The 23,149-nt window shown below is 37.2% G+C and overlaps 2 protein-coding genes across 3 annotated transcripts; one reads left to right on the forward strand and one right to left on the reverse strand.

The window, feature by feature from the left end:
- The first annotated feature begins 394 nt into the window (after positions 1-394).
- LOC107014703 (NF-X1-type zinc finger protein NFXL1) lies at positions 395-4,371 on the forward strand. Its single transcript, XM_015214739.2, has 2 exons — positions 395-577; positions 670-4,371. The coding sequence occupies exon 2, from the start codon at positions 713-715 to the stop codon at positions 4,088-4,090; it is 3,378 nt and encodes a 1,125-aa protein (XP_015070225.1). The 5' UTR covers positions 395-577; positions 670-712; the 3' UTR covers positions 4,091-4,371.
- Positions 4,372-5,977: 1,606 nt separating this feature from the next.
- On the reverse strand, positions 5,978-22,392 carry LOC107014288 (stromal processing peptidase, chloroplastic). Of its 2 annotated transcripts, none has more exons than XM_015214139.2 (25): positions 22,028-22,392; positions 19,786-19,977; positions 18,856-19,082; positions 17,932-18,130; positions 17,787-17,834; positions 17,519-17,626; positions 17,218-17,406; positions 16,830-17,129; positions 15,951-16,052; positions 15,432-15,566; positions 14,601-14,825; positions 14,060-14,263; positions 13,400-13,570; positions 12,961-13,110; positions 12,167-12,304; positions 11,545-11,772; positions 11,256-11,408; positions 10,916-11,042; positions 8,802-8,904; positions 8,080-8,200; positions 7,905-7,985; positions 7,550-7,651; positions 7,244-7,394; positions 7,008-7,131; positions 5,978-6,479 (listed from the first exon to the last, which is right to left on the reverse strand). In XM_015214139.2, the coding sequence occupies exons 1-24, from the start codon at positions 22,211-22,213 to the stop codon at positions 7,040-7,042; spliced, it is 3,732 nt and encodes a 1,243-aa protein (XP_015069625.1). In that variant the 5' UTR covers positions 22,214-22,392; the 3' UTR covers positions 5,978-6,479; positions 7,008-7,039. The 2 variants fall into 2 exon arrangements, with proteins under 2 accessions (XP_015069625.1, XP_015069624.1); XM_015214138.2 differs by having other exon boundaries at positions 19,786-19,983.
- Positions 22,393-23,149: the final 757 nt, after the last annotated feature.

A 23,149-nucleotide genomic window follows, 5' to 3' on the forward strand; every position in this document is an offset into this window, starting at 1 on the left:
ATTTTTCTCTCCATCTCCTTCATCTACTATTTACCGCCACCACTCCATCACCACATCCAAAACCACCACAAAAAAAAAAAAATCATCAACCAATTACAGAAATCAACATACATATTCATCTTCATCAAATTCAAAACGTTATAGAAAAACTCAAAAACCATTGAAATTAACAACCGTATTCATAAATCAAAAAATTCTCTACATTCTTAAAATCATTATAACTAGTGTAGTCCTTCTTCTTCTACTTAATTTTGTGTTATTAAAATTTTGAAATAATGAACAAATAATGTTGTTAGAAATGTACACAAAATTATAAAACAAAAAATAATTAAAAAGAAAATTGGGAACCGACCTACCAGGCATCCTGTCCAAGTAAATATGTCAGCTGTTCAATTTTTGCTTGTTCACCAAGGCGAATTTTTAGCCCTATTTATACCTTTCATTACCCCTCTTTTCTTCATCCTCCTCCATCATCTTCTCCACAGAAAATTCAGTAGCCGACTCCGGAGAATCAAAACTCTTCTGTTTCTGGATTTTGTCTTCGGCGGGCTGTTTGATCTTTGTTTCATCGAATCAGGTATTTAAAAATTTTCTTTTAGGGTTTGAAATTGAATTCCTTTTTTTTTTTTTTCAATTTTCTGAATTTTCCCCCTTTTTTTTTCTGTATAGAAATCTGTCGTTGGATAGGTTAATAAGAAATTCAAGTCAGAATATGAGCTTTCCTGCACAAAACAATAGAAGGAATAACAACAGTAATCGGCCTAGAAACAATAATAATAACAATAATCCTGTTGTTCAAAGTGGTGGTGCTCGTCGTGAGTGGGTAGCCAGGGGATCTGCTCCAACCAACACTGTTCCATTTTCAGCTGCCCCTGTTACCCCGGTAACAACAACCACTGTTGTGACCCCTGGGTTTGGTGGGAATGGAAGAGACAATGAGAATGTGTCATCTGCACCGGTTAATCGATTTCAAAACCAAAATCAGACCTATGGGGAACCTAAATTCAACAGGGGGATGTATAGGGGAAGGGGCAGGGGGAGCTATAATCATCAGGAGAACAGGATGGAGAGGCCGGTCAGGGAGGTCAGTGGGAGGATTAATCAAGAGCGGGTGAAAGATCCTAATTTGCCTCAACTTGTGCAAGAAATAGAGGAGAAGCTTTTGAAGGGAAACATCGAGTGCATGATATGCTACGATATGGTGAGGAGGTCTGCGCCCATGTGGTCATGTTCGAGCTGCTACTCGATTTTTCATCTGCATTGTACCAAGAAATGGGCAAGAGCTCCAACTTCTGTTGACACATCTGCGGAGAAGAATCAAAGGTTTAATTGGCGTTGCCCAGGTTGTCAATCAGTCCAGCTCACTTCATCCAGGGACATACGGTATCTTTGCTTTTGTGGGAAGAGGCAAGACCCCCCTTCAGATTTATACTTGACTCCACATTCATGTGGAGAGCCTTGTGGCAAGAAACTTGAGAAGGAGCTTCCAGGGAACGGTCTGAGTGAAGAGGATCTTTGTCCTCATGTTTGTGTCTTACAATGCCATCCTGGTCCTTGTCCACCTTGTAAGGCATTTGCTCCAGCTAGAAGTTGCCCCTGCGGGAAGGAAGTAATTACCACTCGTTGCTCTGATCGCAAGTCCGTTCTTACATGTGGACAGCAGTGTGGTAAGCTTCTTGACTGTGGGCGTCATCGGTGTGAACAGACTTGCCATGTTGGTTCTTGTGGCCATTGTCAAATTGTTGTGGATGCCTATTGCTTTTGTAAGAAGAAAACAGAGTCTCTTCTTTGTGGAGATATGGGTGTGAAAGGAGATATCAAGATGGAGGATGGCGTCTTTTCATGCAATTCAGTTTGTGGAAAGAAGCTTAGTTGCGGAAACCACATCTGCCGTGAGCTCTGCCATCCAGGGCCATGTGGGGACTGTGCTTTGTTGCCTAGCAAGGTCAAGGCATGCTGTTGCGGTAAAACCAGCTTGGAAGAAGAAAGGCACAGTTGTTTGGATCCAATTCCAACCTGTTCCAAGGTCTGCGGAAAGCGTCTCCGTTGTGGGGTACATCGCTGTGAAGCTGTGTGCCATTCTGGTGACTGTGCACCATGTCTTGTTCCTGTGACTCAACGCTGCCGCTGTGGGTCAACCTCTCGAACAGTGGAGTGCTACAGAACGCAGGCAGAAGATGAGCAGTTCACTTGTGATAGACCTTGTGGGCAAAAGAAGAACTGTGGAAGGCACCGTTGTAGTGAGCGATGTTGCCCTCTTTCTAATCCAAAAAATTCCATAACTGGTGGTTGGAATCCTCATTTTTGTTCAATGGCATGTGAGAAGAAGCTTAGATGTGGGCAGCATTCTTGCGAGTCGCTTTGTCACAGTGGTCACTGCCCTCCCTGCCTTGAGACAATTTTCACCGATTTGACTTGTGCTTGTGGGAGAACATCAATCCCTCCTCCGCTACCTTGTGGCACACCTCTTCCTTCGTGTCAGCTACCATGCTCGGTTTCTCAGCCTTGTGGTCACCCACCTACTCACAGCTGCCATTTTGGAGACTGCTTGCCATGTGCTGTTCCTGTAGCAAAAGAGTGCGTTGGTGGACATGTAATTTTAAGGAACATACCTTGCGGGTCAAAGGACATCCGATGTAACAAGCTTTGTGGGAAGACCAGGCAGTGTGGCTTGCACTCATGTGCTAGAACTTGTCATCCTTCGCCATGTGATGTTTCTGCTGGACCCAGCAATGGCTCCAGAGCCTCTTGTGGGCAGACGTGTGGTGCTCCTAGAAGAGATTGCAGGCACACATGTACTGCTCTCTGTCATCCCTCTTCTTCATGTCCTGATGTTAGATGTGAGTTTCCTGTTACTATTACTTGTTCTTGTGGCCGGATTACAGCAAATGTTCCTTGTGATGCTGGAGGTCAGATCGTTGACTCTGTTCTCGAAGCCTCTATAATCCACAAGCTGCCTTCATCTCTTCAACCTATTGAAATAAATGGGAAGAAGGTTCCTCTCGGTCAGAGGAAGCTTACTTGTGATGACGAGTGTGCAAAGATGGAGAAGAAAAAGGTTCTTTCTGATGCTTTTGGTATAACCCCTCCTAATCTTGAGTCCCTCCATTTTGGTGAGAATGCAGCTGTCTCTGAAGTGCTGGGGGATCTTCTTAGGCGGGACGCTAAGTGGGTGTTGTCTATAGAGGAAAGATGCAAGTTTTTGGTTCTCGGCAGAAGCAGAGGGGGGCTAAATGCGCTCAAAGTTCATGTTTTCTGCCCAATGTTGAAAGAAAAGCGGGATGCAATTAGACTGATAGCTGCAAGGTGGAAGCTTTCAGTAAATGCAGCTGGTTGGGAGCCCAAAAGATTCATCGCTGTACATGTTACACCCAAGTCCAAAGCTCCAAGTCGTATACTTGGTCCTAAAGGTTGTACTGTCAATAACATTGCTCAGCCTGCTGTTTTTGATTCTCTGGTGGATATGGATCCAAGGCTTGTTGTAGCTTTGTTTGACTTGCCAAGAGATGCAGACATTAGTGCTTTAGTTCTCAGGTTTGGTGGTGAGTGCGAGCTTGTCTGGTTGAACGACAAGAATGCCTTGGCTGTGTTCAGTGATCCTGCCCGAGCAGCAACAGCTATGAGAAGGCTAGACCAGGGGTCGGCTTATTGTGGTGCTGCTGTAGTTCATCAGAGTGGTGTTGCATCAGCAGTGGCATCCACTACTAATGTTTGGGGAGTCTCTGGAGGAGCCAAGGACGCGGGAGGAGTTGCAGCAGCTCTTAAGGGTAATCCTTGGAAGAAGGCTGTAGTCCAGGAGCCTCATTTGAGGGAGAGCCTATGGGATGCTGAAGAATGGTCCAAGAATCCCACTGATTTAGCAGCCCCTTCTGCCTGGAGGGCGAATGAAGCTCCACCTACTGCCTCGTCTAATAGGTGGAGTGTCTTAGAGCCTGAAATTGCTTCCAGCTTGCCCAGGGCATCTATTACAATCAAGGAACCTGTTACTGAGACACAAGTGGGGGGTTCAGTTTTGCCTCCCAAACCTCAAGATATGGGGATCGACGATATGGCAGATGTAGTGGACGATTGGGACAAGGCTTACGACTGAGAGCTCCTGGAAATGCATATTGTTTTTGCTGTCCAATTATTTCTTCCATTTTTCTTTTTAGTGCTCAGACAGGAGTTGGTTTAGTTATGTTTAGTAGCCCTGTTTTAAAGGGAGTGATGTTTCCTTTATTGTTCAAAAACACAACCCTTTTTAGCATTGGTGCCAATATTCCCAATGAAGGGAAAAATATTAGTAGTGTAATGTACCTTTTGGTACGTGTTCTAAGATGCTGCTTGATACAATTGGTAAAATCCAGACTAATTGATCTTCCCTTCATATGATTTGTCAGTTATAGGATGAGCTTTTCTTTTCCAACCTGAGATGCTGCTTTGTTTAAAAATATAGTAAATAGAAGGGTGAAATACATGTGAAAAACCTTCATGTTGGTGCCATGCATGTCAAGTGTTCATTTAGATGTTCCATGGAATAAAATAACTGAAACACATATTCAGTTATTCAGTTTGTCATATAAGAAAATTATTATATTTCAACGGCAACGAGAAAAGAACAATTATTTTAAAGAATGAAATGAGTTGGAATACATACATTTTTGGCCCTTCTCTGTATAGAGAACAAACTTTTAGTTCAATTGGGCAAGAAAAGAGATTGGGATGGTATGAACATGTGTTCTATTTTTAAATTATGGAGTAAATAAAACTTGAATATATATTCTTGTTCTCAATTTTAGGCCTAACCTATCGATAACCATCTAAAGTTGGCATCAGTTTCTATTTGGACACCTCAAGTAGGCCTTATTCATTTCAAACACCTTGAGTAGGGGGACGATGTATCATATTGACACGTTTTTACAATTAGCCAAATATATAGAATGTGTGAATTATGTCAAAGTAGCGAATTAAATAATGACATGTGGCATATACATATAAAAAAAATTATCAAAAAATGTATTATGAATAAAAATCTATTTTAAAATTAATTAATTAATTAATTTAAAAATTACCTTTCAATGAAGAAGAAAAATAAAAAAAAATAAAATGTACAACACCTTTAGTTTTCTCCTCCGTCATTTCCACTTCTCCTCCTCTAACCACTATTGCTATGATGCTTTCTTCTATCACTACTATCATTTTTTTCTTCAAATCTATATAATCAATTTGGGTCATAAGCAAATACTCGTAATCTTACTATACCATCTCTTTAATCCTTCAAATTCATCTTTTTCTTCAATCACCTACACCATTGAAATTGCTCGTTTTGAAAGTTATAAAGTATCCCAAAAATTTTTATCCATGGTAAAATCAAATCTTTTCATGAATTTACTTGAAATGGATTTATCAAAATAGAAACAGTTAAAAGCTTTGAGAAGTAGAAAATTAGTATTTCAAAAATTGAATCTGAAAAAAATTAATTTTTAATAGAGAGGTGAAAATAGACCAACAAACATTTGAAGGATTCAGTAAACTTTCCGGCGAAACTACGAAAAAAATTAGGTGGAAAAAATTCAATATCACGAAGAAGATATATGCTCTAGACATATTTTCCGATCCTTTCTTAAATTATTTTTGTTGATATATATAATTCATTTAATTTTTCACATCAAGAAATGACAAAGTTGAATATACAATGGTGGCAAGGTGATGGTATATGGTGGAGGAAGTTTGGGAAGGAGAGAGAAGGAAGAAAAAAGAAATAAAAAAGTTTAAACATCATAAAATTATACCTTTCACGCGCTCAAAGTAAGTGTAACACACATAATATGTCAACTCAACAAAAAATGTTAAAATGACGTAATAGAATCCTACTTAAAAGTGTCTAAAATGAAGTTTAGGTGTCAATTTTAGGGGGCTTTGACCTGAATTTTAATCATACCTTTAAAGGACTGTGGAGAAGATCAAATGTATTAATTTGATGTTTACTCCCGACTAGTAATCCTGGAAGGTACCCAATGAAATGAAATCTACAATGGAAGTGGGTGCTTTTGCAAAGAATGCAAGTATTTTCTGCATCTGCAATTACATATGTACACAATACATGAACTGTGATCTGTCACTTGCTGACTTTACTCAAGAAATACAGGGGGTAAAAAAGAAAAAAAAACCCAACTATAGAATCTATACATCAAATATAACAGTGATACCGACTGCTACTCGATCTGTGTGAAAAAAAAAGAAAGAAAAATTGCGTGGACTTTTATCATTCAACAGGTTGGTACATGCAAATCATCTTTGCTTGGCCTTGAAAAGTAGTTCTTTCAGAAAACCATCATACAAGGTTGCTCCAATTGCTTATTGTTTTGAGACTTCTGCAGGTTTCAGACCTTGAAAGATCTTTACTAAACCTTCTCTTAGCCGCATGTCGTCAATAATCATGTAAGATACACTAGTAGCTTGTCACATAAACGTTATGTGCGAGTATGATAACCTACAACCTAAGAAAAAGAGCAAAATGTGGTTTAAATGCAAGTTGCGAACCATTGTGAGATAATGTAAAACGATTAATGGACCGAACCTGTAAGGCTAGAAAAAACCATGGACATGGCATAAACTAGTACTACATCATCTAAGGCGTTTTGTGTGACTCAATCCGATACACATTTCTCGTAAAAGAAGAGAGTACAAGGAATTAAAGATCCAAACCTATTCCATGTCTTAACAGAGATGCATGAGTAGAAACAACATAAAGTTAAGACCTCTGTGAACAAACATTTTCTCTTGATTCAAACCATATATAACAGTAAGTGAAAACATCTAAATTTAGAGCTTGAATCTCATGTTACTGAAACACCTCATTATTACCTTTTTCTTCTACATTTTTATATACTACCAATTATCAGTGTCAGATCATCAATTCCTTTTCAGAGGCTTAGCTTCACAACAAATTTCCTTCAAAAAAATTCCTAGAAATTGAATGATAGAAATACCTATATTTGATGACATGAAATAGTCAAGAGTTGTACCTTAACTGATCAACGATTTTTCCACTAATGACTCATGTAGTTGGACGTGTCATAGTAGATGACCCACGTCCCATGGGAATAACACCTTGAAGGCCCTCATCTGTTTCTTCCACTTCTAATAAGGCTGCACAAACAGTTCAATTTGTCAATGACAAAATGTAGAATAAGAGTTGCCTAGAGCACACAAGTACACCTGAATTGAGACTACAGAAAAGGAGGAATATGAATAATTTTACCAGAAACATCTTCTCCAGCCTGAGCCCCAGCAATACCAATACAGGAGTACAGAGAGTTCTCATCTATCTTCAACTGCTCATAGGCAACATATACATCTTCAATGGTGGCAGATTCATACAACAAAGTGAGATCTTTGATGCAAGAGATGTCCTGATAACAAACAAAAAAAGATAGAAGAAGTTAAAGCTCAAAAAATAACATAGCTAAACAATAGAACTGCAAAACTTTTGGGTTTCCATGTGATGTCTCTTTGGTTATGGATAAAATAGTACATTGGGAACAATAAACTAAGAACAAAGCAATACCTTCCTAGGTACAGAAGGCGCTTGTAAATGAGATAACAATCCAAGCCAATAGGCATTTGACTTAATTTCGGCTTCGTGTCGCATAAGCAGCGTTCGTCTTGCCTATACAGAAAAGAATTGTGTAAACCACATGAATTTAGTTTAGACAATATGATGTCTAACTAACATCTAAAAAAATTCTGTAGCCTGGAAGAGAAGAGTCCGAATTTAGTTCAGTTCCATTTTACTAACTGGTCAATCACATGCAATAATCTCGAAATTCTAGTATAAAACTTAGGAAATGACTCACATAGTGGCTGAGACCTGAAGCAGAACGATCTTTTGTTAAAAATTATTCACAAGGAAAGAAACTAACCCGGTCCAATTCCCTCGGTACAATCCTGTTGCTATGCAAACCTCTTAGGACACTCTTGCAAGCATCAACAGCTTTGTGCACCTGTAACCCGGTCCAATTACCTCGGTACAATCAGTCTTGAGAAAACAAATTCGAACTGTTATATAGACTAGTTCAAGTAGAAAAAAGATTGTACCTTTCCAGGAGTTGAAGTCACTGAGATGACATACCATCCAAGCTTCAACCGGTCAAAGAGGTTAAGTTCAAATGAAACATCATATGTCAATCCAAGAGAGTCCCTAACTGTTGTGAAAAGCCTGCACAATCGTTATATTGTAATATAAGCACCAAAGAAACAACATTGCAACTGAGGGAGCAAGTTATAGCAACCCTCAAGATTCACGAACCAGAAATGTATTAGCTGCAAATGGCGACATGTAACAGACTAACAGGTACTTTTTTGTGTCATCTGAATAGAGCTTTCAGTTTATTTGACAACTCGCTACCACCATAGTGGCAGTAAAAGTACAGTTACCATCAAGTAATTATTCCTCAATCCCAAGTAGCGTTTACAAGAATCCCCTATATCTAATTTGCTCTATTTGCGCATGTTCACTTCAAGTACTTAAAAGATTATCTCTTAAGATAAATACCGAGCTCTCTAACTCTCACACTTGCTTCTGAAAAAAGAAAAAAGAAAGTCCCAAATTTACCCTACAGAGACCTACAAACTTTTAAATAAACATGATTAACGTGTCGTCCCAACTAGTTGGTATCGCCATATAGACCTTTTGCTTCAACTGTGTTTTGTTCTTCACTAGGTTAGCATGAATTCCAAGAGACTGCATGTCTTCTCATATAATTTAAAATCAAGAGAAGGAAAAAAAGAATGAGTAAACAAATTAATTCATAATCTACCTGGAGTTTATGATCTCAGCTAGCAGACCCATTGCAATGGCAAAAAATAGAGGATGATTACGGACTCGTCCTTGTAGGTTTGTGCCGCTTTGTTCCAATTCATCTGGAAAGAAATTCACCCGTTTGAATTATGTTGATGACTAACATATTATACCATTCATACATGCATTATTCATCAACTCTGTCATTCTTAGGAAGCTTTGCAGATTAAGTATGAGAACCAGTCTGAGTTATGTCAATGCAGAACCTTGTATACATGCATTAACTAGTTCATCTATAAAGACACATAGTAAACTAGGATTTGCAAGAACATCGATGCTACAAAGGACTTCGAATGAGTGTAGTGAAAAGAATGGCATGTATGGATAAAAAGACAAGTAGTCAAAGTCAAGCAACTAAACCAGTTGAGGAAAGGCAGTCATTCACTAGTTCCACAAATGGTTTCACATTATTTGAGAAAATAAGCACTTCAGAGTGGAGGGAGACAAGCTAATCACACCTTCTGTAGACAATAATTTTTATTCTACCCAAATAATACCTTGAGCTTCATTTCATTTTTTTCCACATTTCAGACAACGGCGTTCTTGACTCATCTTTCTTTACTACCCACCTTTTTTTCACGATAATGGTAACAATACATAATTCAAACTGTTTGGCAGGCTATATTTAGGCTAAGGGTCTACCAGTAAAGGCCTCTCTATCTCTATGAGGTAGGGTGCGGTCTGCGTGCATTCTACCCTCCCTCGACCCCACTTGTGGGATTACATGGGCATGTTGTTGTTAACAATTCATCAGCATGTGTGCTGGGAGCCAGATTTACAAAAGATTCAATGAGTAATATATATATAGTTACAAAGATTCCTACTCTAGTGTACTAAGACTACTCTACCGAAAAATCTTTACACCAGAAATGCAATGACAAAATACAATCAGGCTTGATCTCCCGTATAGAGTTTTTGCTTACCCTAAAAACACCTGATTTTCTTTCTCTCCCCACTGTCCACCAGATAGAAACTGGCATGACTTCCCACCATTTTGCTTTACTCCCTGCTGAATATTCTAGCACCTCAACAGGTTAAGAGCGTTTCTTGGTATTACCCATTTCACCTTCCCCAATGTCAAAAACAACTGCCACAGTTGATCAGTCATCACTCTACAAGTGACTATTGTTTTCCTGTGCGTCATTACAGGGAAGGCACCTGGAAACCAAATGCCAGTCCTTCTGTAAGTTCTCAGGAGTAAAACAAGCCTTGTGAGCTACCAGCCAGACAAAACATGATACTTTGAAAGGGGATGTGACCTTCCAAATTTGTTTCCCAGGCCAAATCACTTGGTGATCACCCAAACTACATAGCCATAAATACGCTCACTTCACTGAAAAACTCAGTTTGTTCCCTCCTTGCCAAGTAAGTGAAACAGCCCCCATGGTTCTACCTTTTGAAAGCTTCAAAAGTATTGAGAAGCGCAGCTACTCTTCTTAACTCCAATCATTTAAAGCTCTCCTGAAGATTAGATTCCAATATTGTTGATTCCATAGCTCCATAATTGGTATGTCAGGTGTGTATAAAAAAGTTTAAAATGATCCTCTCGCTGCCATAGACAATAATTCTTTTAAACCCAAATACTACCTTGAGCTTCATCTTATTTCTTTCACACATCAGACAATGGTGTTCTCAACTCATATTTCTTTACTACACTTTTTTTATTACTAAGCATATAAAAAAGTTCAACGATATCCTCTTACTACAATTGCGAGATCATAGAGTTCATCTATTACGCTTTAATAATTTTTTGAATTTCTTTCACAAACTGCAAGAGACTAAATGAGACAAACACACAAAACTGAATGAAAATTTCTAGCGTGCTTATGAATCCACAGAAGAAAGAAAATGCAGTAACTTATAATGTCCACATCGACCATCTATCATGATGCTTTTATGAAACATCATTTTTTTTCAACTCTAGACATGCTACAGACGAGATTAAAGAAATCTTTATGCAACCATGGGGACATTATCAGGTTACATTTTCTTGTCACAAATTTTTTTGGAATAAGTTCAAAAATTTGACACTTGTTGCAACATTGAATCCAAGTATATGGTGAAAACACTCACGGTTATTTGGAGATGGACTGCCAACAAACTCAAAAAGATCGTTCCCCTCAAAAGTAAATCCCCAACGGTTTGGTGCAGGGCCGGCTATATAAGCACATGCTCTCTCATCTGTATCCTTTAAAAATACCTGGTAATAAATAAGCAACGAACTACAGTTTAGAAAAAAATGAAGGAAAGAATTGGAATTATAAAAGCATGAAAAATCATTGGCCTACAATAGAATTGAGATCTTTAACATAGAAATTTTAACATATACCACAAGAAACCACCACCAAGAGCCAATATGATCATCCAAAGAAAGGCATAAAAAAACATATGACGAGAAACAATCTTTTCTTACTTGTTGATGCTGCAAACCAAAGGGAGCAGTGCTAAACAAGATTGGGCTGTATTGCTGTGCTCTCTCAAAACCCTTTGTTGGTCTGACAGTTCCCAAATAGTCAAGAATACATGACTCAATATCTTCCTCTGAGAAGTCTCCAACCATACTCACCTAACAAAGGACAATTACAATCAAATGAAGAGGAAACACAATCAACAAACACCGAGGTACTATGTTCAAATGAGCAGAACAATAAATAGACAAAAAAAACTTATCGAAATACTTTTGTAAAGAAGACAAAGCTCACCTCCATGTTGTCACTGACAAATTGATCCATCACAGCTGCTCTTACACTTTCCAGCGTTAAGTTTTGCAATGAATGTGGAGTCGGCTCAACAAAACGCTCATCTCCATTTAGCATAGCTAGCATGAGCTTATGGGCAGTTGAGCGTTCTAAACTCTTGGGGATAGAGCGGTAATAGGACATGTACAACTGTTTAGCTCGGTCAAATGCATCATCCAGCCAAACGCTATGCTGCATGTCACTCATATTTAACTTAAGTGAGAATATTTCTTAACAACACAATAGCAAGTTAGTATTCTAAATAGTACAGATGATTAGCAGAGTGACTACACACATCTTGACCAGCAAATCATAACTTTAAACATCTCATTGCAAAGTTTCAGGTTAGAAAACAAAGCAGCTTGATATGATAACCCAATAATTACAACAAAACCTTGGCAATACTCGAAGGTGAAGCATAAATTGAACTGCCATTTTTCATCTAGGTAATGTCAAAAGGCGCCATTTTTATTTCCGGGAAATCATGTGGTGGATGATAAGCAACATTGAGCACAAATGCAGAACTGTATCTAGTATTGATAATGATTGTATGAACTACTAAATATGCTGTCTTTGTTTAAATTACCTCAAGCACCATATGAAGTAACTGGAAAGCAGCACGCATTGCATTGTCTCGTAAAGTAAACCGGAACTCCATGCAGATAAATTCTTCTGTTGACTCCAGTGAGCAATTTATTAGGTGATTCACACAGAAAAGCTCTACCTGGAGACACATCATAAAAGACCAAAAAGTTGACAGATGTCATTCCTGACAATATCTATGCAGATTCAGCAAAGATTTAATTGCATGGCAACCACCAATACTTCCATTGCAGATGCAAATATGTGCAAATAATAAACAATCTATAGACCACGGAAAATTTTCATAAAAAGAAAAGGTTAGACTGGTTAGAAGAAAGTGAAAATCACACCAAATGAACAGGAGAAGTTGTCTTCAATAACACACCAAGTCCGAAGAACATAATATAAGAAGCCCCAATTTGTCCACAAGTTGTCAAGGACATGTAGAAGTATTGTGTACAGTCTCATCTTTGATTAGAGTATTGAATATTAACTAATTTAGGCTATCAGTTGAGTAAGTGCACAATTAAGACTAATGATACAACTTATAATTAGAAAAAAAAAAGATCTATAGTACAAGAACCAGCAAGAATTTGCCAGATCAAAGAGGAACTAAAAGAGCTAATATCATCCTGATGCAGTATCATTATTCTATTTTATAAACTTCGATCAACACAAAGGACATACTTTTATAAACTTCGATCAAAACAAAGGACACACTAGAAATCTGCTGTTTCTCAAACTATTTAAGGAGCAGACAAGATGTGGGCAATTTCATCAAGAATAATAGATCCTTACCTGTTCTCTTGAAAAGTTTCCAACACGGCCCCCTTCACTCAGAGTGCGAACACCCACAATCACGGATCCCTTTTCATCAGAACTTTCAGCTGCCCGTCCACCTCCAACAATAAGTCTCATCACCCCACAATTGGCTTCATTTTTTGTAATCTATCAAATTACAACTAAAAAATCAAAAACTAGAGAAACTAACAAGCAAGAAAACAGGAAACTGTCATATTTTTTATTTTCTTTTTCATTTGGTTGCAAGATCTCAGAAGTTTCTTGTAAATCAATTCTTATTCGTTTGGGTACACCAAAAGAATGAGCTTATGAACCCGATTAGATGAATCAAAATAATCCTAAACACCGGGTAATGTTAAAATTTCAGACTTTTGAAGGTGATAACAAGACGAACAGTAGAATCTAAATATAACTTGAACATGGTACATGACCCTACCTTATAATTTACAGGAATACCATTTGAAAGGCGTCTTTGAACGATCCCAGTTTCATTGTCATAGGATTTAGTGATATTTGAATTTGTCTCCTCTGGAACAAAGGACGGGCACCTCTTCAACCTCAGTTCTTCAAGTTGTTTTGACGTGATCAATTCAGTCGGCACCTCAAGCTGAAAACATCAAGAAAAAACAGTGAACAATCATCTACGAGTTGTTGACTGAAAAACCTCTACCTTGCCTTTACAACTTGAAAAAGAGTTTTAGGTCAACAACAACATACCCAGTGTAATCCCCCAGGTGAGTCTCTATGGAGGGTAAACAGACCTTACCCCTACCTCATGGAGGTAGAGATGCTTTAGGTCAGAAAAAGAAAACAAAATTCAGCAACAAAATACCCCGTGTAATCCCACAGTCCATAGGTTGGGTCTGGGGAGGGTAGAGTGTACGAACACCTTACCCCTACCTCGCAGAGGTAGAGAGGTTTCAGATCGGAAAAAGAAAACAAAAATCCATACTAATTAGACTTTGTTAAGAGAATACATTTGGAGTAAACTGCAGCAGTTTGCACCCTGAGCAATCAGCTAAGAGAGCCCATTGCCCCATAAACAAAATAAGAGCTGAAAAGGCAGTTAAAAGATGAGAGAACTTAAAAAATCAACCTCCGGCTCTGGCTCAATTGGTTCCTTCAGACCTGATTTGATAGCAGTTGTTATCTCCTCTGGAGATATTCTGAATTCATGTTCTCCTCCTTCTTCAACATGCACCTTTGTCGGAACACATGCAACAATTGCTGCAGGAAGGGGTGCTGATGGTTTTCCAAAATCAGAAATATATTCCAACACTTCAGCACCAGTGGCATTTACCTGAAATGCAGTTAGGTCATAGAACATATCATTAAGACTTCAAGCACCAAGAAGCAACAGTTTTGAAAGCTCAAGAAGTATAAAATATGGTTGGCACAATGGACTGAGTAGCATATTGGTCAGGGATTAAGAGATCATATCATGTATGCACCAAAGGAGAAAAAATATGCAGGTTCAGTAAGTAATAATAATTAACGCTTATTCATCATATAAACATCAAATAACTGTGATTGAATGCAACAAGTTGGACTGAAATAGAATTTCCAAGATAATCTAAAAACACAATGTGGAGAATAAAAGTCAACTGCAAGTGTAAAAGCACTAATTAGAAGATTACCTCCTCCAATGTGATAGTTCCGGCAACAGCAAGCAAGCTTTCATGCCCTTGACTTTGATCCATAACAGTATGGCCAAGTGCATCACTCTCCATGACAAAATCCAGATTATCCACTGATGAAACATTGTCGATCATAGCAGCTAACTGTTCACTATCTTTTAGCAAGGCATCTGTATAACGAGCTAACTCACCCTTTGTGACTCCGAATTCTTTCAGCCTTCGGACCTTTACCATATATAGGAAAACATTATCAAAGTTGAAGAAAAACGATAGGTGGGAAGATGAGAAGAGCCTATATGATCAGCATAAAGTAAAATGAATATCCCCATCAAAACAAATGAAAAGAAAAGAGACATCAAAAAATCGCTAAGTACAGCCTTGATCCATTTTTTGAATAAAAATACAAAAGTTGCAAGGGAAAGATATGTTGAAGTGTGCAACCATCTCATCTCAAAAGCTTAAGTTGTTAGAAAGAATAACTTTTTGTTTACTTGATTATATCTTCAAGACTCTAACACACTCTTATGTGCGGGCTTAATTCTATTTCATGAGTCAAGCAAATATAAATAAAAACTAATAATTAATACTGATGGGTAGCAGTGATACCCAGGATCTCTGCTAAGCAAATATACCATTTTGAAGTGTGTAACCATTTCATTTGAAAACTTAAGCTTTAGAGGGAACATACTTTTGTTTACTTGCTTATATCTCCAACAAAAACAAACATCATAATCAAGAAGAGTACAATGGTGACAAGGAGGATAACAAACAAATTATCAAAAGAAAAAAACTAAAAGTAACTGCTGTACTGAAGCAAATAGCAGAACAAACCTCCTGCACAGCAACTTTAATTGCATTCTGCCAATTTTTAGGTTCCGCAGTCACCGTGAGAGTGGTCACAGTACACCCTTCCCTTCCAGAGTCACTATGATCCAGTTCAACTGAGGTGAATGGAGGATTTGAACTCTAAAAAGTAATTCAAAAATTAGCAAACAATAAAATTGCAAAATTTGAATTTCAACTGTTACATTATACAGAAGAATCACCTCTTCCCCCACCACCCACCCCCTCGAAAGAAAATTAACTAGCAGAATTCTCAGTTTGCATATAGGAAAGTCATCCTTGCAACTCTAGTATAGTAAACATATGCCTTCTCGGGAATAAAAATACCTTTCATCAAACAACTAGTCCCATTCAGGAAACTAAGAATCATAAAAAATAAGTACATAGGCTGATAAACATTTGAGGCGTGATTGAAAGCCTATTTTCAATATCATATGGTAAAGTGTAAGAAGGTAATAGAAAATAGAAAATGACAAAAAGAGGTAGACAAAAGTTACATAGATGCACCTTGTACCGAGTGTTGATACGGAAATGCAAAGCAGAAAGAAATATCCTCTTCATTAGCACATTCCTCAAATTACCATATGTCCGGACCTTGTTCACAGGAATCTAGGAAAGAATAACAATAAGAGAAAAAGCAAATCAGAGAATGCAGATACAAGAAGGAAACTCATATAGGAAATTGAAAAAAGAAATGCTAGGAAGAACGAACATTATATAAACCCACAGGCACCACCATAAATGAAATGCAAATCGAATAATTTGATAATAACTATCTGATAAGGATCTAATAACTATCTGATAAGGATCGAACAACATCAGTTTCACATGGTCATTTCAGAGTGAGATCTCTTCTTTCCGATTATCGAAGAGGAGAATGGACATTGTGCGAATGGCTGGTGTATTCACCCCAAGGTGAGAAGGTAACATTACTATGATCTTATAGACAATAACAGCAAAATTCAAACTCAAAAACCAAAAAACTTATTTCTACAGCTGGCACTGACCCTAACCCATCCCCTCACTGCAAAATACTTCAAAGATAAACAGGACAGGGTATTAGACTGTTTGATGGTTGTGTAAAATCACAATAAAAAACACCTGCAGAGCTTTACAGGTTGAAGTTACACCAGGGGAAAAAGAAACAACAATTTCCACACATAAGACTAGCAGTCTGATTTTCCTAAAGCAATTGTTCTTTATAATATTGCTGAATAAATGAAATTCTAGATTCTCTTTAAGAAAGAAAAGACTCCACCATAAATGGAGAAGAATAGTACACTCTACTAAGTAATAGTTACAAAGAAAGAGAAATATAACAATGACACTGAAAAAATCAAAATAGGAAATTACGCAACAAGAGTTCAACACTAGGTCCAGTCATACCTTGCAAAACATATTAATTGAGAAATTTTGTAGTAACTCATGCTGAAATATCTGTGGCGTTTTAGCATCATCGTTGTGCCCAGGAAGAGACCAATTATGCTGAACTGGAGGCCGCACTGCATGCCTCTCCCTCCGCAATGCTTTGGACTGATCCAAGGAAACAGATGACCTGTCATGCGTGGAATTGCTTGAGAGTCCAACTGTCAGCTTGGGAACTAAAAAACTAGCCATTGCACCAAAAGCACTTGGACTTGGTGCTGAATTAGACTCATTATCCATTTCCGTTTGCCCAAAAACATCCTGCAGATATTCCTCTGTAAGTACTGGATACAGTTGCAGGAAATTTCTACAAAATGACACAAACATTTCTGTGTGCAAAGAAACGTACTTCAATATGGTAAATGGTCTGTGGAATATTATCTATATCTCCCACAATGTATAAGGTGGCATTTGCTGGAAAGTACCAACGTTCATGAAATTTTCTGATTTTATCAGCATCCCATTTCTTGATCTGCTCTTCCAGCCCGATTGGGAATCTTTTGCTCAGCTTGTTCTCAGAATGCAAGTGTTGTAACAACTGAGATGAACAAAGCATGAGAAGATAATCGTTTTTTATTAGTATGAGGACTTCAAACTAATGAACTACATAAAAGCAAACAAAAGATGATTATGATCATCTTGCTAATTACCTGGCAATCGACACGGTATTCTATAGTATTCATCATTTGTAGCTCTGACAGTATTGCACGTCTTTCTTTCTCAACTCGCGAAGCGAGAAACTTAGGATGGAAAGCGATCTACATTTATTTTTTAAAAAAAAAAAGCTTAAAACAATTAACCATAGGCTTATTCACTAAGACATGAGGGAAAGGATTTTATCAGATGGTACACAAGATTCTAGGAAAAGCGAGATTGCTGCAATCAAAGAAGCAAATGAAAAATAATAACTACTAATACCTCATTCAGAGCATCTAGGACCACTGGAAGACAATCGCCTTCTGAGCCCTGGAGGGAGAAATTTTGATCAATCAAAATGCATGTGACGCAAACTAACTAAAAGCAACAAATTTCAAAGGCATGATAACATGAAAACTTGGCAAACCTTTGTGCTAGTGGGTGAATGGATGTGGAACACAGTATGATGAAAATCTGTGTAAGCATTTGATCGTGCCCCGGTTCCCAAAAGTTTCTCGCGTTTCTTACTTCCAAGAAAAGCAACATGTTCAATCATGTGAGCAATTCCTTGCTCATCATCTTCCTCATCGATTGATCCCACATGAACTTCCATGTGTGCTTCAAATCTGTATTTAAACATGGATAAAAAGAGATGAAGAATCACAATCACATGATTGCTTTTATAGCATGACAACAATCAAATTTACTTATCAAAGAGGAAGAGGGGGGCCAGCAACCAATTTTAATCCCTTAAAGGATAGTCCAGGGTCATACAACATTTGGTTTTTTCTGTATGATAATTTGCTTCCATGATGACTATAACCCACGGCCTTAAGGTTGGAAGTTGGAGGTGCAATCTCTCTTGTCTAGGGTTGTACAATATTTTAATTTTGTTTGGTCAATTCGTTTTCTTGACAGTTTTGATCAGCATCTCTCATATTACCTTCCAGTGGCAGTTTCAAATTAATCAGCGGATGTATTTTAAAGATCACCCCTATTTCATATATTCTTATGGTGTAAGAACGAATGCAGTGTGATTGTACAGTCAGGATAATTTGAAAGATGAGGGTAGATAAGGTTAGGTAAGATTAAAGGAAATATTGTAATAAAAGGCCACACAGACTGCATTATAGATTTTAACGCTAACTTGGTGTGCTGTTATAAAATACCTTAATTTATCAAAAAAGTGGAAGTTGAAGAAGATTATATTTGACTATGAGTTTCTCCCAAATTCAAAGAGAAGTAACATCCATAAACAACATTTATTCACAAGGGCGGAACACGAGATTTTTGGAATCGTTATAATATAATCAAAGTATATCAATCCTTTCAAAAATTAATAGGAACATACCTATTTGGAGGAACTTTATTAGGTAGAATAAGGTAGCGAAGTCCATTTTTGAGCTGCCCTCGGTACAATTTCGGGTGAGATGGAAGTTCAGAACTCAAAAATTGTTCAAACTCTGCTCTCTCTACTTCAGGATCAAGCATATCAAATCCTTGTTTCTCCAAGACGCCCTCTGTCCATGTTGTACTTGCTGCATGAGGTTCATCTGGGCCAACAGTCGCCCGTGGGACCTGCAAATTTTTGGCTTGGAAATGATATTCTATGGTAGACCAAAACTAGGCAAATATAGACGAACAATTAAAATTTAAGAAATATAGTTGAACAATTGGAATTTAAAATACGAAGCTAATCAAAACTGCGCCTTTTAGTTCTTAAACTTGTGATAAGAAGTAAAGAAATAACAAATAGTACCGCAATATACATATAACATATCTAGATTAACAAGCCCAAAAATCTTGGCATGCAACATCCTTATAGGAGCACCAAAAGAGTTTAACCAGAGATAGCATAATACTTCGATCATTCTTCACAAGGACATTTACAGATCAACCCTTCATTGATCTAGACAGTGCTGCATCAACTGAGTGTGTTCCCTGTTTGCCGTCATCATCGAGACAAGAGGAATTGGGAACATTTTCGGAGATAGGGATTTACCATTAAGAAACTATATACATGGTCCTTGCACAATTCAACTTCTTCACTGTAAACCATTTCAAATTCCAACCAATAATGTCAATGCTAAAAGGCCAGGTCAATGAGACAAGCTCAACAGGCATTTTATCTAATTAAAGCATGTCCTTATTTAATAAACCCTAAAAATATTTGATTGAGCATTTAATCATCAATAAATACAATAGCAGATTTATCAGGAGTTTAAACCATCATATAACAACTTAAAGGCCACCATGAATACTGCTGAAGGATAATTCTTACAGAGATGTTGGCACGAAGCTGCTTTGACAGATGAAAGCTAGACTTGTCAAGAAAGACCCCATTTTTTGGTCTTTTGGGAAGAGTTTGTCTGGTTTGAGGATAGAGAAAGCACGAAACAGGTTGCCTCCGATATAATATATTGGCTCTGTTTAATTGTTCCACATTCTGATGAAGACATCTTCCCTGAACATTCTGCAACTTAACAAAAAGGTAAAAGATTAACAATGACAGTGTCATCGACAGAAGGATGCAGTGCCGTAGCCAGAAATTTTAGGAAAGGTGTCCAAAAATCTCATAGCTCGTAAAAATAATTTAAAGAATGGGTACTTAAATTTTGTAAATCAAACTACATGACATTAATGATTAATTTTTTAATTAATAAAATGTACCAAAAATTTTTAAAATCAAACTACGTAATATTCAGCTTTAGTGTCACGTTTATTGATAGGAAGTGAACAAATAAAGAAAAAGAGAGATATTTCAGTTTAGAGTGAAATCACTTTTATGCTTCAACATTCACAAACCTCTGATGACTAACAACGAGAATGAAAAATAAATAATAGAATCAAACAAGTTATTTTAAAAGAGAATTTATATAAAGTATTTTCACTTTTAGTAGCTTAATGGAATAAATAAATAGGATTTTCTTATTAACTTTAATTAAATAATTCTTTTAAATTATATTTAAATTTTTAATGAAGAGAAAAAAATCAAAGTCATAATGGGAATCGAACCCGCGAACTGCAAGTTGCAAAGAACTTAGTAAGAGTTGAACGACTAAAATCACTAAGCTAGAAAATTTTTATTGTTTTTCAAAGGTGTCCAAAATGTGTTCTTTAACCATTTAAATTATTGTTTTTCTTATAGATACGATGCAATTTTCTGACGAAGGGTGTTCAATTGGACACCCTAGCCAAAGGGTAGCTACGCCCCTGGAAGGATGCAATCTTCAATCAAGAAAAGAAAGAAAAGAGACAAAATTAAACCAGAAACCATTAAAAAGAAAAATATACATTCATTTGGCTCGTCTTCAAGTCCGAAACCATCATCTACATTTTCATCATATAGTAACCCCTTATCAGTTATCACAGAGTAAGTTGAACAGGCAGAACACCAAAATGGTTTCAAAAGCCTTATCCTAGCACATATATCTCCGGCTGCTACATTTTTTAACTTTTCTCTTTCTGATAGGGAAAAATAGGTTTTCAAAAGAGACGTGAACTTGTGATGCCTCATAAAGAATTGGGCAATTATAATATTCTCCAGCTGTGAAATATGACACAGTAAATGTTATATCCATCTAAACACTTTTTTGTTATTTTGAAAAGTTAAGTATCACAAAAATATGAAGATCACTATACACACACTGTAAAGGGAAACCAGAACTATCAACCTCGTATGAATCCAGACAATTCAATAACAATTAATTGAAGTCGAGGTAGGAAATGACTAATATGTCTAAGGTTGTGGTGTAGTGGCCAATGTCCAAAAATCTACCAGGAAAACCATGACATCTCACGTTCAAATATCAGCAGAGACCAAAACAAAAAGAACTAGGTGATTTCTTCCCATCTACCTAAGTCTTAGTAAGTAGAGTTACTTGGTACTTCTGACAATGGAAGTAGCACGTGGTAGTAGAATAGTCGAGGTGCTAACAAGTTGGTACACACCACTGTTACAAGAAGAAAAAAGTACACATTGAATCAAGTTTTAGACCTCAAAACTCCAATGAGTGCACATAAACACGTTCCAAACGATATAATTATGAAGGTAAACACCTATTGCAGATTCTTGACCATTACTTCTTTTCTATTTGATGATTAGAAATCCATTTGGACCATCTTCTCGGCGAATATCCTTCAACACTTAAATGGGTCTGCCCCTCTAACCTTTTCCACTTAAACACGAGACTTAGTTTGCTTCAATGGAAATATACAAAACACTCAAAGGGATTAAACCCTAGGATATATGTGGTTATGCCAGTGGTTTGCTTGGGCAGGGCTAGAACTTGCTCCTCAAATAATGCCAATTGAGTTAGCCCCAGGGGCAATTTATCTATACAAAGAAACCAACTATTGCTGATTCTTGACACGTTGAAGCAACAAAAGTCAATTGAGAACAAATAAAACCCGAAAAAGAACAAGAAAACTAGTCAATTAAATCAAGAAAACCCGGGAAAGAACAATAAAACTAGTCAAATGAGAGGAAGAAAACCCGGAAAAGATCAAGAAGACTATCATACCTTATGCTGGATGAAATAAGCTTGATTCTGAGGATGCCTCCGAGGACGCAACTTAATACTCTTCTTCCGGTGAACCCAATTGGATTGAGATGCTACCAAGGAAGACGACGGTTCGCTGTATCGACTCTTGACATGAATTGGAGCTAGAACCGGCTTGGTATTGAATACAACAGATGTTGCTTGCATATTTTCTTCCCAATTCTTGAGAAATTAGGGTTTATGGGAAAGAGAAGAGCGATGAAAAATGTAAGTCGCTGTAGAGAGTTACTCGAACTGTGCGAAAAGAGGGGTTGTTAAAGATGAGCCTTTCGTTTTAACGGTATGTTTGGAGGGTATGGTTCAAGAGGAGGAGTCCGTGTGTTAACTGTTAAGTGGTGGCTCAGATTTTTTTTGGGTTTTATTGTGGAGAAAAAATCAACATTTGGTTTGCAAAAAAATTGATATTATATAATTATTGTGATATATATTTAATATACATCAATTATTATATTATTTTATATCAAAAATCAATTTGATAGAATAGTATAGCAAAGTCATACACCATCTTAACCACCTTGAATTTATTGTGTCAAATTGACAGAATTATCTATGTTTGGGTTTTTTTTTTACACCCCTATTGACACTGTCAATTCATCCAATATCGAAGAAAGAAAAAGGGCTAAGGATGATCCCTGGTCCAATCTCATCAACACTGAGAAGTGCTTTGAATATCTGAATCATAGCTTCATCATACATATCCTTGATCTATGTGTCATATGTACACTCCTAGCCTCTAAACATCTTCATAAAATATTTTGTTGGACATTGTCGTAAGCTGTTTTCAAATCGATGAACACCATGTTAAGTCCTCTTTATTTGTAGTTGAGTGTTTCAACATGAATTTGAATTTATTCTCGGAATTAACCACGACCTCTTCACCCTCATCTCTATCATCTTCACCCAAACCTTCGTGACTTAACATTTTGATACCTAGTTCTATAGTTGTTGCAATTTTAATTGTCACCCTTGTTCTTGTGCAATAAAATTGTTGTACTCCATCTTTATCTTTTGAACATTGTTGTCGTCTTGAAAATGACATTAAACAACTTTTTTAGTTACTCAATACCTATACTCTTCTACAAT

Source organism: Solanum pennellii, chromosome 3 (genome assembly GCF_001406875.1).
Source record: "Solanum pennellii chromosome 3, SPENNV200".
NCBI lineage: Eukaryota > Viridiplantae > Streptophyta > Magnoliopsida > Solanales > Solanaceae > Solanum > Solanum pennellii.

Bases quoted from the DNA above. Each gene is read 5' to 3' on its own strand.
- LOC107014288 (XM_015214138.2), bottom strand. From the start codon at position 22,213: ATGCAAGCAACATCTGTTGTATTCAATACCAAGCCGGTTCTAGCTCCA. The intron at 16,053-16,829 runs GTATGACTGGAC...ATTCTTTCCTAG, and splicing joins CAATTAATATGTTTTGCAAG to ATTCCTGTGAACAAGGTCCG. The intron at 7,132-7,243 runs GTAAAATTATTC...CTGTTTGTGCAG, and splicing joins GGCTGGAGAAGATGTTTCTG to CCTTATTAGAAGTGGAAGAA.
- LOC107014703 (XM_015214739.2), top strand. From the start codon at position 713: ATGAGCTTTCCTGCACAAAACAATAGAAGGAATAACAACAGTAATCGG.